The 13,485-nt window shown below is 42.1% G+C and overlaps 1 protein-coding gene across 5 annotated transcripts in view; it reads right to left on the reverse strand.

Moving 5' to 3' along the window:
• Positions 1-12,871, reverse strand: part of LOC133418830 (rho GTPase-activating protein 44-like) — a 119,664-nt gene extending 106,793 nt beyond the window's left edge. For all 5 annotated transcript variants that reach the window (XM_061707692.1, XM_061707690.1, XM_061707691.1 and 2 more), the window contains exon 1: positions 12,582-12,871. In XM_061707692.1, coding sequence (XP_061563676.1) covers positions 12,582-12,634 — 53 coding nt within the window. In that variant the 5' untranslated portion in view covers positions 12,635-12,871. The remainder of the gene's footprint in view (positions 1-12,581) is intronic.
• Positions 12,872-13,485: the final 614 nt, after the last annotated feature.

Here is a 13,485-nt window from a genome sequence, read left to right on the forward strand (position 1 = left end):
GAAAAGCTGATAGATGCAACACTTCCAGCTGTAAACATGACTGCATCCACGTCAGCTTGTCTTAGCTCCTCTTCCTCTTCACCCGTTCAGCGAGCGGCAGTCTGGCAACAATTAACTTCTGCCTCCCAGACAGCACAGTTCGGCTGTGTTGAGCCTGTGAAGCAGCACGAATGCCTAATTATGTTCAAAACGAAGACCAATCAGTCATTACATCCGGAGGATATTCAGGAATTAACTCGCAGCTCCAGGTTTGACAAATGGTTTCACCAACTCTCAGCTGAACCGCCGGGCAGTCGGGAAGAAAAGAGAAGTAACACATCGCCATCATTTATCTTCACTTCTGTAGAGCCATTTATGCTAATCCAAGATATAAATGCGGAAAAAAACTAAATTGTGCTAAAACAAATGTTAAAAAAAAAACAAAAAAAAACTGGGGTGACATCTGGGTGACATCTGGGTGACATCTGGGTGATATCTGGGTGATATCTGGGTGACATCTGGGTGACATCTGGGTGACATCTGGGTGATATCTGGCTGATATCTGGGTGATATCTGGGTGATATCTGGGTGACATCTGGGTGACATCTGGGTGACATCTGGGTGATATCTGGCTGATATCTGGGTGATATCTGGGTGATATCTGGGTGACATCTGGGTGACATCTGGGTGACATCTGGGTGATATCTGGGTGATATCTGGGTGATATCTGGGTGATATCTGGGTGACATCTGGGTGACATCTGGGTGATATCTGGGTGAAATTTGGGTGATATCTGGGTGATATCTGGCTGATATCTGGGTGATATCTGGCTGATATCTGGCTGATATCTGGGTGATATCTGGCTGATATCTGGGTGATATCTGGGTGATATCTGGGTGACATCTGGGTGACATCTGGGTGATATCTGGGTGATATCTGGCTGATATCTGGCTGATATCTGGGTGATATCTGGCTGATATCTGGGTGATATCTGGGTGATATCTGGGTGACATCTGGGTGACATCTGGGTGATATCTGGGTGACATCTGGGTGATATCTGGGTGATATCTGGGTGACATCTGGATGATATCTGGGTGATATCTGGGTGATATCTGGGTGACATCTGGGTGATATCTGAGTGATATCTGGGTGATATCTGGGTGATATCTGGGTGACATCTGGGTGATATCTGACTCTTGAACGCCACTAGATGTGATGTTATATGCAACATTTTATTATGTATTTATTTGCTAGAACAGCACCCTAATAAAGTTTCAAAGTTTATTTAGACGGGACAATGCATATTCATGAACACTACTTTAAGCAGTGTAAATACACCAGGTTTTAGCAGAATTGTTAGTTTCCACCCGCAGTCCCCACAAACAACCAGACACCACTCACACCTACGGGCAATTTAGAATTATCAATTTACCTAGAACGGGAAGGTTCCTTGTTTGGAAAAGATTATGTAAACTTTGAATTATTTCACTTCAATGTTACAGAAAGAAAATGTTGCATGAAAGACTGAACGCAAACCGGCGTCTTCATCATCATCGAATCTAATCGTCTTTTCAAACCTTTGTACCTCAAGGAAAGGAACGTTGTTGCCGTTACCTTGCTCTGCTCAGAGTCACTAGACTATAAACTCTAAACTAGTGTGAGGTTCCTGGTCTACCTGCCTTGATCAGGGAGTTTGTATTTTTACGTGATTTCAATATTTGAACATTTTAATTGTGACATGAAATGAATAGGATAGAAACTTAAGGTGAGGTCCCTGCGCTTTAATGTCGTAACGCAGCGTCTTCTTGTTGTACTGTATCGGTTAACGTGCACATTATATTTTGAGCATTTTCACTGCACATATTCTTCGTTGCCCTGAGGTACCGGGCCTGGCGGACATTGTCCTCCAACCACAACAATATAGGTGGTGCAGCTGGACCCCAACTTTCCCCCTACTGCAAGCTCCCAACGACCTGCTCTGGCCCGCAAACATGGTCCTGTTACATGTCAGAGCTGTCATATTTATGTGGACTCTTGTAGGGGAAACTACTAGCAACACCTCTCTAGGACCAACACAGACGTCAAAGGACACCGATCTGACGATAAGGCAAGGCCAATGTATTTATATAGCACATTTCACACGACGAGCATGGACTCAATGTGCTCAAATACATAAACAAACAAACAAAATTACAGGGTTACAATTACAGAAACAGACAAAAGGATAATTCCATTAAAACAAAAATGCTATCACTCAGCCAATCATGTAGAGTTTAGTCAAACGTGTGCAAAAAGGTAAGTTTTTAGTCTGCTTTTGAAAGAGGGCACTGTTGGAGCAGACCTTAGTTCCTGCAGAGAGGAATTCCAGAGAGTGTAGTAGTGACTGAAAGCACCATGAGCAGATCTAGAGTGAATTCTAGGTAGGATGAGAAGACTCTTATTTGATGATCTAAGGGATCTGTCCGGTATGTATTCAGCATGTCAACCATGTAGGAGGGAGCTAAGCCATTCATAGATTTAAAAACAATAAGAAGTACTTTAAAATCTACTTTTTGTTTAACAGGGAGCCAGTGAAGACAGGATAAAACAGGAGTGATGTGTTCATACCTTTTGGTTTTGGTTAGAATTCTGGCTGCAGCATTTTGAATAAACTGGAGTTTATGTAACACTTGCTTTGTCAGTCCTGCAAAAAGTGCATTGCAATAATCTAATCTTATGGATATAAAAGCATGAACCAGCTTTTCAGAGTCTGATTGTGACAGAAAGCATCTTACTTTAGATATATCTCTGAGATGATAGAATGCAGTCCTGGAGACATTAGCTATGTGTTTCTGGAAGTAAAGATCAGCATCTAAAGTAACACCCAAGTCTTTGACAAGCTCACAAGGTTTTACTGACAGAGTTAACAAAGGGAGATAAAAGCTCGTCCACTTCTTCCATAGATGTTGAGCATCTCCTCAGCCAGATCAAACTGTGTCGCAGACCAGAGCAGAGGTGCAGGCATGTCGGGGCAAGACTCTTGCACTGCAGGGCTCAGCATCCCATCCTCCTCCCTCCTGCTGTCGGATAAAGGCTAGCAAGTACGGCTGCCTCCACAAGCCCCCCCTCAGGTTTGGTGGAGGGGGGGCAGAGCATCAACCAGCATGCAGTCACAGACAACCACAATAATGGATCACAGGTCCATCGATCTATTAGTTGCATTTTTGTTCCTCCAACACAGAATACGACACAGAGCAAACACTAAAGCATGAAATTAATTACCAAAACAAAGCGGCCATGAGCGGCTGCTTCATGGCATCAGGAAAGAAAGTGATGTCTGTTTTCAGTCACCAGCGCCGGCAGTATCTGGAGGTGTTTGAGCGAATACATTGATGTTTCCTGTCCTGTCACCTGCAGCCAGACTGTCACACAGCAACACAAAGAAACTGTTTTCTCCCCCGTTGATGGAGATTAAAAAGCCATTTCGCCACATCTCTTTTCCTGACATCTATTTGGTCTGTTTTGCCCCTTATCTCTCCGTGACAGTCTGCGGTCTTCAGCCACGGACAAATTACATCAGTCTATTTTCAGACTGCTGGAGGGAAATACGTATTTTCATGAATACGTGCTGTAAATCCCAGCCCAGACACCAAGTCTCACTGCTTTACTGCCAACACAAAAACGTGAATGAGAAAATTAGTTTTTTTATTTAAAATAGCCGGCAGGAGAGGAGACAAGGAAAAAAGAGGATTACGCCTGTCCCCTTCCTGCCACAATCTCGCCGTGCTCACACACACAGTTGCACATTTTCATTCAGTTGCACAGTTTACGCAGCATTACGCAGGATTAATGGTGCAGTCGGACTGCTTTTAGAGATGAATTTAACTGTGTCTGAACCTCTCTTGACCTATTTCCTAAACTGGAGCAATGCAGCAGTGTCCTGCTGAAGGGGGGGCGCCTCGTTAGAATTAGGGATGTCCACAAACATACTGTATACATACACACACATACACACACATACACACACACACACACACACACACATAGTCATATACATACACACACACACACACACAGATAGACATACACACTGGCTTGTTCACCTGCATGCTTGCTCTGTAGTTTTTGGGGTTAGTTAATCGTGGTAGCGGTAGCTTAACTTAGACTGTGATCGGATCTCAAGATTTGGGTCGATTGCTGCTCGTGTTTTGGTCACTGGGTTTGTATGTGTATATGTATGTGTATGCGTATGTATGCATACAGTATATATGTAAATATAGTAATAATGCACATATATATGCCTTAGGTTTTTACCGGCATGGTATCAACCATTAATATGTGTGCAGACAAGGTAAAAAAAAAAAGAATTAGGGATGTCCATGCTTCCTGCTCCATACAATGCGTTTAAAAAGCATCCCACTAATACCACCGAGAAGAGGAGAAAATAGAGGGAGGAAAGAATTAGTGGGCGACCGATAATCGGCCATGGCCGATTATCGAATTCGATATTCATAATTTTATTAATAATCGGTATCGGTCCCCCCAAAAAAAAAATCGAAAATAAATAATTTCGATTTTTTTTACTACCTCCAAGTAGGCACTTGCTGTGGTTTGGGTCTGGGAATTGGGAGTATTGTGCCTGACTGTTCTAAAATTGAGGCTGTTATTCCTCTTAATTTGTTATCTTTTATAGGCAGCTTTTTTATTTTATGTAAAGAGAAAATTCACTTAATGTTATTTTTAATAACTGAAATGCTGCTTGTTTTGTTTGATGTTCTATAATTTGCACTTTTGATGTGTGAGCCGTGCGAAGTGAATATTGCTGTCCTTCCTAGTTAAAGCAATAAATTGCTCACCATTCATTTAAATGAATTCTTGTATTGAAATTTGTTTTCTCCCAAAAAGGTAAAAAACGGTAATAATCGTATCGGCTGATATCGGCTATCGGTCTTTTTGATTTCCCCCTAATCGGTGATCGAAATAATCGAAAAAAAGGCTGATCGGTCGGACACTAGAAAGAATGATATAAGCATCCCTCGACCAAACATACAGACGAGGGTAATGCTCCACTTTTACACAAATCAGTAAGAGATGTATCATTGCTGTGGCTGCACAAGTCAGCTGCTTTCCCTGTTTCATGCTGTCTGGCTGGCTGAAGACAGGTTTATGACAAAGGTGAACATGCTAAAGAAAAACAAAGCTGCTGAATAACCGAGCAGGAACATCCCACAGAGAAAGCAATGCCCCTTCCCCCGACACGAACCCCGGTCTGCTGGGTGAGCGTCCTGAGTTTGAGTGCTCTTCATCATTAAATCACGAAACGAGGGAATATCTTCTGGAAGAATGGCGCTCCTTCTCTCCAACTGGGTTTTCAGAGACTCGAAGTAATTACGTCAACCTGCACCAAAGCTGTTTTAGTGACACATCACGACCTCAATAAGACATTTTATGCAGATTCTTGGGGCTAAAATCAGTGGTTAAAAATAATATTTCAAAACCGGATGAATGATGCCTAGATGTGGTAGACGCACCTGAGCCCTCCGTTATTAGCTATGCTAAGCTCGTCCTAGAAAAGTCATAAATCGCATGGGTTCATGGTACCGTGAGGAATACCTGTCTGTAAAACAAAATAAACAAATCCTCATAATCCAAAGTGGGGACATATAGTCAGAAAAAGGGTTTCTGCAGCTGATCTGGGACTTGATCATTCATTCTTGATTCAGGACCAGTTCACTGCAGGACATAAAGCCAGGCTTTGGAGGACACGAGACCCCTGTCAGGTCTGTTCATGTGAGGCTGGATTCAAAGAATAAAATAAAATACATGAAATCAAGCTAGAGCCTGGAAACTGGGGGAGTCAAATATCTTTGGATTCATCAAGGGTAAAATAACCTGCTCCTGCAGCTCTAAAGCATCTTTACCATGTTGTATCTGTCACCGGCTGCCAAGGTCATGAAGGAAATAACAGCAATGGTCCAGATATCTCTCCCTGTAAACATCGCTAATCGCCCTGCTGTTCAGCTTCTTATGATACAGGTTGAAACTCATTACGAGGCTGTTCCACCTCAGCGGGCTTTGGCAGATCCGGAGAAGCAAACGAGCACCCAGCGCACATCACACACACACATCATTTACCTTGAATTTTTACAGATAATTGCTTGCGTTCATGTGTTGAAATGCATTTCACTTTTGTCAATTCAGTATCCAATAAGGCACAGTTTCCTGTCATTTGGGATTTGGAGACATCTGCTGAAGTTGCTCAGCAGGGCATCAATCCCTTAAACATCTTATTGACTGATTTTCATCAGCAGCTCTGCCTGGAGTCGGCATGAGGCCGACTGAGACGGAGGAAGAAAAGACAAAACTAAAGTAAAGTGGCTCAGATCTTAAACGGAAGGACATCAGAGACCTTGACAGTTCACTAATTTGGATTGTCCATAGTCTTTTTATACGAGTCCAGAATGGCTCTGTGACCAGGACTTTGGTTTAGAGGCGGGTTTCGGACCAGGTTTCCCACCTGTTTCGGACCAGGTGTTACACCTGTTTGTGGATTGATTTAAGTTTCTACTCATTTAAGACCAATCTTAGACTTGGTTTTGAGGAGGTTCTGGGAAACCTCCTCCAGCTCCTCAGTGGATTTAGTCTGTCCTCTATCGGTTCTGGGCTCAGTTCTGGCAGTTTATATCTTGGTGTGATGAAGCCTTCCTTCAAATTAACGTTTCTAAAACAAAAGAGGTTTGCATTGATTTTAGACGTAAATCCCCAGTTCTTCATTGTAATATTCTTCACAACCAGCCAGTTGAACTAGTGACCAGTTACAAATATCTCAGCACTATAATTGATAATATGCTCAAATTTGATGTGAATTGTGATACGCTTTGTAAAAAAGGTCAACAAAGCCTATTTTATCTGAGGAAGCTCGCTAAATTCCAGGTAGACAAAACCCTGATGAAAATGTTTTATAGTGCTTTTATTGAATCTGTTATCTCATTTTGTATCATTTGTTGGTACGGAAATCTTGCCAGCAAGGAAAAAATCTCCCTAAGGAGAATTGTGCGTGTTGCTTCTAAAGTTGCTGGGATGATTTTTCAGCAGTCTGGATGACATTTTTAATTCTCAGGTGCTTAAGAAAGCAAAGTCCATTCGCAGGGACGACACTCACCCTCTTAACCAAGAATATAAGCTTCTTCCCTCTGGCCTTCGCATAACTGTTCCGCCACCTACAAAAAATAGATATACATTTTCCTTTGTGCCTCTCTCCATTAAGGCTTCGAACGCTGCAGAGAAGAGGAGGTAATTGTGGCTGTGGTTTAGAACTTGGTCCATGCTGCCACCTGTGATGATGAAATCTATTTAAAATTATTTATGCTGATCGGTATTCTCCCTTTTTATTGCTTCTCCCTCCTTGTGTTCTGTGGGCTGTGAGCTTGGTGCATCTGATGTAGTTTTTCTCTGCTCGCATCATGTATGTTTTTATGTCTGAACGTGGCTGTATGATAAATGTGTGCTGAATGATTATATCTGCTGCAAACCTAATCGCCCTTCAAGGGACAAATTAATAAAGTGAAGTGAAGTTTTGGACTGATTTCAGACTAGACTTGAACCTGGTTTGGACATGTGCTGATTTGGGTTTGGAACTGATTTAATCTAGTTATAAATGTGGCTTTAAATGACATGCGGCTGTTTTGAAACGAGATTTTGGACACATTTTAAAGCGCCGAGGCTTTTTTGCAGGACATCTTGTTCTTTCTGCAGCTGAAGACAGTTTATTTTTGGTTCTGACTCAAGGTGATCAGATGAACTGGTGAAATTACCTAAGAGAAATCTCTCAGGTCGTATGCACTGCCAGTTACTCCATCAGTCAAGCAAAACAGGTTTTTAGCACCTCAGCAGAGCATCATAGACAGCCTGGAGCTGCCTCAGCTCATTGAGTAGGGACAAGCTACAAATCAACCTGTTTTATGAGTAAACACGTCTCATTTGTAGCAACAAAAATGACTCTGAATACAGCATTTTCAAAGGATTCATACATTATCCAACCCACTAAGGGTGCAATGTTGATAAATGACGTGACTTTCAGTTCTACGTTGAGGGTGGGGTTGACAAATAAAAGGAGAGACAAAGACTGCAGGAGGCCTCCTGAGATCAGAGCTGGAGATTCAGCTGGAAAAGTGGTTATGACACTTTATAACAGAACCTGACATTTACATCCACAAAATGGGAACACAGTGATCAAATAGCACTTTACGTGATGATGAAAAGGGACATGTTTTCAAACTATGCAGCCAAAACAGGTAATTGACTTTCTGACAATAAGTAAGCAATCCTCGGGTTCCAACTTCAGAGATTAACCAGAGCCAGATTTGATCTGTAGCATCGAGCCTCGCGGGACAAACAGACACGCAGCAGCCAGTAAATTACATAAACCTCTGCAAATTCATATAAATTCATTTTACACTTGCTTCCTATCTGATGCGGCCGCATGCAGTCAGGATTTACAGGGATTAATCCCGTTCACATTTATCAGCTGGGACTTGTCACTGTTTCAGTTCTGAGGTCTGTGGGGTACTAAATAAAAAAACATGGACTCACACTGAACTCATAGCTTAGAGCAAGTCATTTTGATAAACGATAACTTGTGTCAGAATTCCCCCGTGATGCAACACAGAGCTGGAAGAGGCGTTTGGACTGTGAGACCCGTGGACGCGAGGGGACCAGACCTGGCTCAAGCAGGGAAAAGATGGGCCGAGAAGGAAGTCTTGAGTCCCAAAGGTGTGTAAACGTATTACATGAAGAAAAACCTCCTGAGCAACATGTCTGCCTGATCTTTCACTGGAAAGCGTCTTGGACGGCTGTTTTTCTCACTGCAAAATACTGAACGATGAGGATTTCAGGGACATGTGAATGTTACACGGGAGGGTTTAGGTTATATTTAGGTCCAATATGGTTGTTTCAATGTAAGATTAGTGGATTATGAAGCCATAACTTTTTAGAAGTAACTTGACCAAGACACAGATAATGAATCATAAAGCAACAAGACTGAGGGTCTGTAAATATATACAAACCAACATGATAATTAGAGTCCAGGGGTAAAAAAGTACGGCAACCAGACAAGATACCAAACAAAAGACGTAACATTTGCATAATTTGCATTGGACATCAAGTGAAATGATGAACTACTGGGGGAGGGGTAGGATTAAATCATTAACTTCTTCTACCCCTTTACAGACATGTTAAACAGGATCTGTGTGTTATGTGTTTGTTATGCGTGTGCATGTGAATAGGTATGTATGTATAGATAGGTGTGTGCAGATTGGTATACTTTTATTTTTATAGATTTATTCATTTTGTGTACATTCAGTTAAAACAGATGAATTTATTTATATAAATGTATTGACAAGGGACTCTATACGCTCAAAATGTGTATGTATGCACGTGTGTATCTATTTGTATATAGATTCATGGATTCATACTAGTGTTAACGTTATTATACAATTTTTTTTGACTTGTCTAGAATGAATGAATAAATCAATGAATAAATCAATCAATGAATAAATCAATCAATCAATCAATCAATCAATCAATCAATCAATCAATCAATCAATCAATCAATCAATGAATAAAATGAAGCTGCAGTGTGAAACTATATCTTATAATTCCTGCAAGTGAAAACATGTTTTCGAGACGTGGCCTCTGGTTTTAGTGGAATAGCTGGACGACAGCCTACGTAGTGCATCAAATCGAACACTTAAGTAATAAAGAAAAATGTGGAACAATTTACGCTTCTCCCCCGCAGCGGCTGAATCCTCAGCTCGTGTGAGGAGGATGCTTTGTGAGATGATGCTGATCTAAGCTAGCTGCCGTCAGTGTTTGCTCTCAGGCGTTGATCAGATGTGCTGCGACGCTGGGGCTGACAGAGTTTCTGTCATCTTCACTTCATTAGACACGGAGTCAAAGGCTGCAAAAACTGTAAATGCTTATAAAGACATAGCAACCAGCACCACAGCTGAATCAAAAGTTACCAGAGATGATCTCACGGAGGACGGATCAGAAGCTAACTTCAGTGTTACAGAAGAAACTCTGGCATGATGCTGACGAGGCATCAAACAAACACAACATCCTACAGCACGTCCAATCATATCACAAAAACAGAAGAAAAAATCAGCTTCTGATTGGGTGAATGAAAGCTGGCCACCCAATCAGAGGGCCAGACACAGATCCCCTGAGATTTTAGCCGTTTTTAAATAACTTAGGTATCTTGCTACTACTACCTGCAATCAGTGCTGCAGACTGAAATCAAGGGAGCGTTCACTGGAGACAGAAATCTTCCAAACACATACAAATAATATATATTATGGATTAAAAGTCCACCTATGTGGAAAGGGCTGTGCACCAGTATTCATCACCAGGTTAGCCATTATTGGGGGGTCTGTGGGGACCTCACACCAAACATTGTTAGGGTTAGTTCGGACTTGGTCGTGGATTCAGCTCTGGACTCCGTTTGGACATTCCTTGCTGCTGCTTTTCCACTAGTTGTATGTTACCTTGGTTTACATGTCACTGTGCCCCAGGACGCAGAAACGCTTGTTACCATCAGATTACAAATGAGATAATCCAGCATGAGACCAGTCAAAGTGCTGCAGAACACTTATCGCTCTTTTAGGAAGTCCTGAGATCAGATACATAGAGGTCAACACCCACCTCAGAGGGTTCAGTGCTCTAAGAAAGTACCTCAAACCTCCAACAACCTGCACGGTTGTGTCGGGACGCTGGCTCAGTGACACGTAAAGAGCCTTATGCCTCAATATACAGCATTTGGGAAAGTTGTGTTTTGAATCATAATTTAGTTTTTGTGGTATTTTGTGAATTTATAAAGACACAATTTATGTTGCTTTTTCTATGACATTTCATCTTCATCTCCTTTTTTGTTTAGTTTTTCTCCTCAAATGACTGTAACATCATGTCTCAGGTAGTGAGAGAAAGTTCACGTGAGTGATCTGGGTTTATCCTGCCCGCTCACCCAGATCCACCACACATCTGGCCTGTTTTCCTCAGTGTGACAGATGAATGCATCTCCCGGACCGTGTGGGAGGGTCTCCATCAGGACTCCTGGCTCTGCACTTTTATAAGTCTGAACCTCTGATCACTATTTTCCATGGGGCCCCGAAAAAGCGAGAAACTGCCCTGATTTTCTTCCCCTTTCATGCATGGTCACTCGACCGTTGTGTAAAGGCTGATTTATGGTTCCGCGTTACATCAACGCAGAGCCTACGGCGTAGGGTCCCGCGGCGACGCGCATCGTACGGCGTACCGTACGGCGTAGGCTCTGCGTCGATTTAACGCGGAACTATAATTCAAGCTTAAAGGAGCCGTCTGTAAGAAATGGCCAAAACTGGTACTGCAGTCACTTTCAAAATATTGTTGAGCGGCGTGTACCCTCCCCCTCCTCCCCCCGACCAGAGGTTGCCAGGTAGGCTGCAGAATGCAGCAGGAACGTAGGCTGCCATGGCTGCGATAATTAGAGCCGAGCTGGAAACCCGGATGCCGAAACAATACTGACTTGGTGATTGGGAGATAGGTGGAGGGTGGAGCTTCAGAAACAATACTGACTTGGTGATTGGGAGATAGGTGGAGGGTGGAGCTTCAGGCCAAAACAAAACATGACAACATCAACATCAGTTGAGTACGACGGAGTATTAGGGCCAAACAAAAAAACAAAAAAAGGAAATTACGAGAATAAAGTCATAATGTAATGAGAATAAAGTCGTAAAATTACGAGAATAAAGTCATAATATTACGAGAATAAAGTCGTAAAATTACGAGAATAAAGTCATAATATTACGAGAATAAAGTCGTAATATATTATAAATATATAAATATAACTTCACAAGATGCTCAATATTCCTCATTTTAACACAGGGAGAAGAAGCTCTTCCTGTTAGAGTTCTCATAATATTCTCATAATATTACGACTTTATTCTCGCAACATTACGACTTTATTCTCGTTATTTTACGACTTTATTCTTGTAATTTTACGACTTTATACAACTTTATTCTCATAATATTACGACTTTATTCTCGTAATTTTACAACTTTATTCTCATTATATTACGACTTTATTCTCGTAATTTTACAACTTTATTCTCATTATATTATGACTTTATTCTCGTAATTTTCAATTTTTTTTGTCTTATTTTGGCCCTAATACTCCGTCGTAGTTGAGGGCTGCAACTCCTCTTTTTAAACGGGAATATCCTGGCTTGAGTGCTGTTGTCAGTGACATAAGTATTTGAAATGAACATGATTTTTAAATGTCTGTTGACATATTGGGGTCATTTTATGATTCGTTTTATTATTGCTCTTACATACAGCTCCTTTAATGCTCTTGGTTGATTTGGACCCATTTTCAGCAGGTTTGCCTGCCTGCTCCGGCTCCTGCAGCAGCGGGGCGCTGCAAGGCCATGTCCCCCCCTCCGCATCTCTGCTCACCCAGACCAGTCCCCCCTCCTCATCACACCAGGTCGGTGCTCGGTTCCTCCCAGCTGATCCTTGGCTGCATGACAGCTGACGCGCCGGCGCCGTGTCATCAATAACCACCGAAAAGCGATGCATTCATCCCTTACCTGCCGACTGTTTGGTTGGCGAGCTGTCTCATCCGGTTGAACTGCTTCTTCATCTTGCGTGTGTGTGCGTTACCAGCCAGCGGCAGCGGCTCTCCACATATCTCATTGATAGAAACCGAGTCAGGTCTCCGCGCCGATCCGTGACAGATGACCGAGCAGCTTCGGGCCTTAAATATCCACTTCGAACATCACGGAGGGAGAAACGCGCCGTCGATGAGCTAATTCCTGCTCATTTTGCTGCCGAGCGCTATGTCTCTGTCATCGAGGATCTGGAGATGCTGCTGGACGGATTTCTTTCAGCCAGCGCTGACAGCTCGACGCTCCCCGCCGGTGCATCATGGGAAATGTAGTTCATTCCGGGGGTTCTGGACTCAGCAACACAATCAGACAAAAGCTCCTCGTTTGACAGCGTCATTTACAAGAAATTAAATTCAGAAGTTAGTGTAGATAGAATGTAGATTGTTTTATATTTGCCTAAAATGGGAATTAATTTACATGCAGAAGTCAGTCCAGCAGGACTCACACCACAAAAAAAATTAAAATAAAATAAAATAAGAAAGAATAGATATGAGTCAGCAAAGTCAAGGTCAAAATCTAAAGTAATCTTTGGTGTAATGCAGTGGCGTCAATTCAGTCGAAGCTAAGGTATGGCAAGGTTACGAGTCACAGAACTTAACTAGAGTATCGATCAACACGTCCAGCAAATACTCATCACAGAAGTCTGCTATGTAGCTTATCTGTGTGGTCAAGAAAATTGGAACTTTTTCAAATGCAGTCTCGCTCACTGCAAAAACTCAAAATCTTACCAGGAATATTTGTCTTATTTCTAGTTAAAATGTCTCATTTTTAGTCAAAAAATCTCATTACACTTAAAACAAGAGTCATCACCAGAAAAATAACTTGT

The sequence above is a fragment of the Cololabis saira genome, chromosome 19 (assembly GCF_033807715.1).
Source record: "Cololabis saira isolate AMF1-May2022 chromosome 19, fColSai1.1, whole genome shotgun sequence".
NCBI lineage: Eukaryota > Metazoa > Chordata > Actinopteri > Beloniformes > Belonidae > Cololabis > Cololabis saira.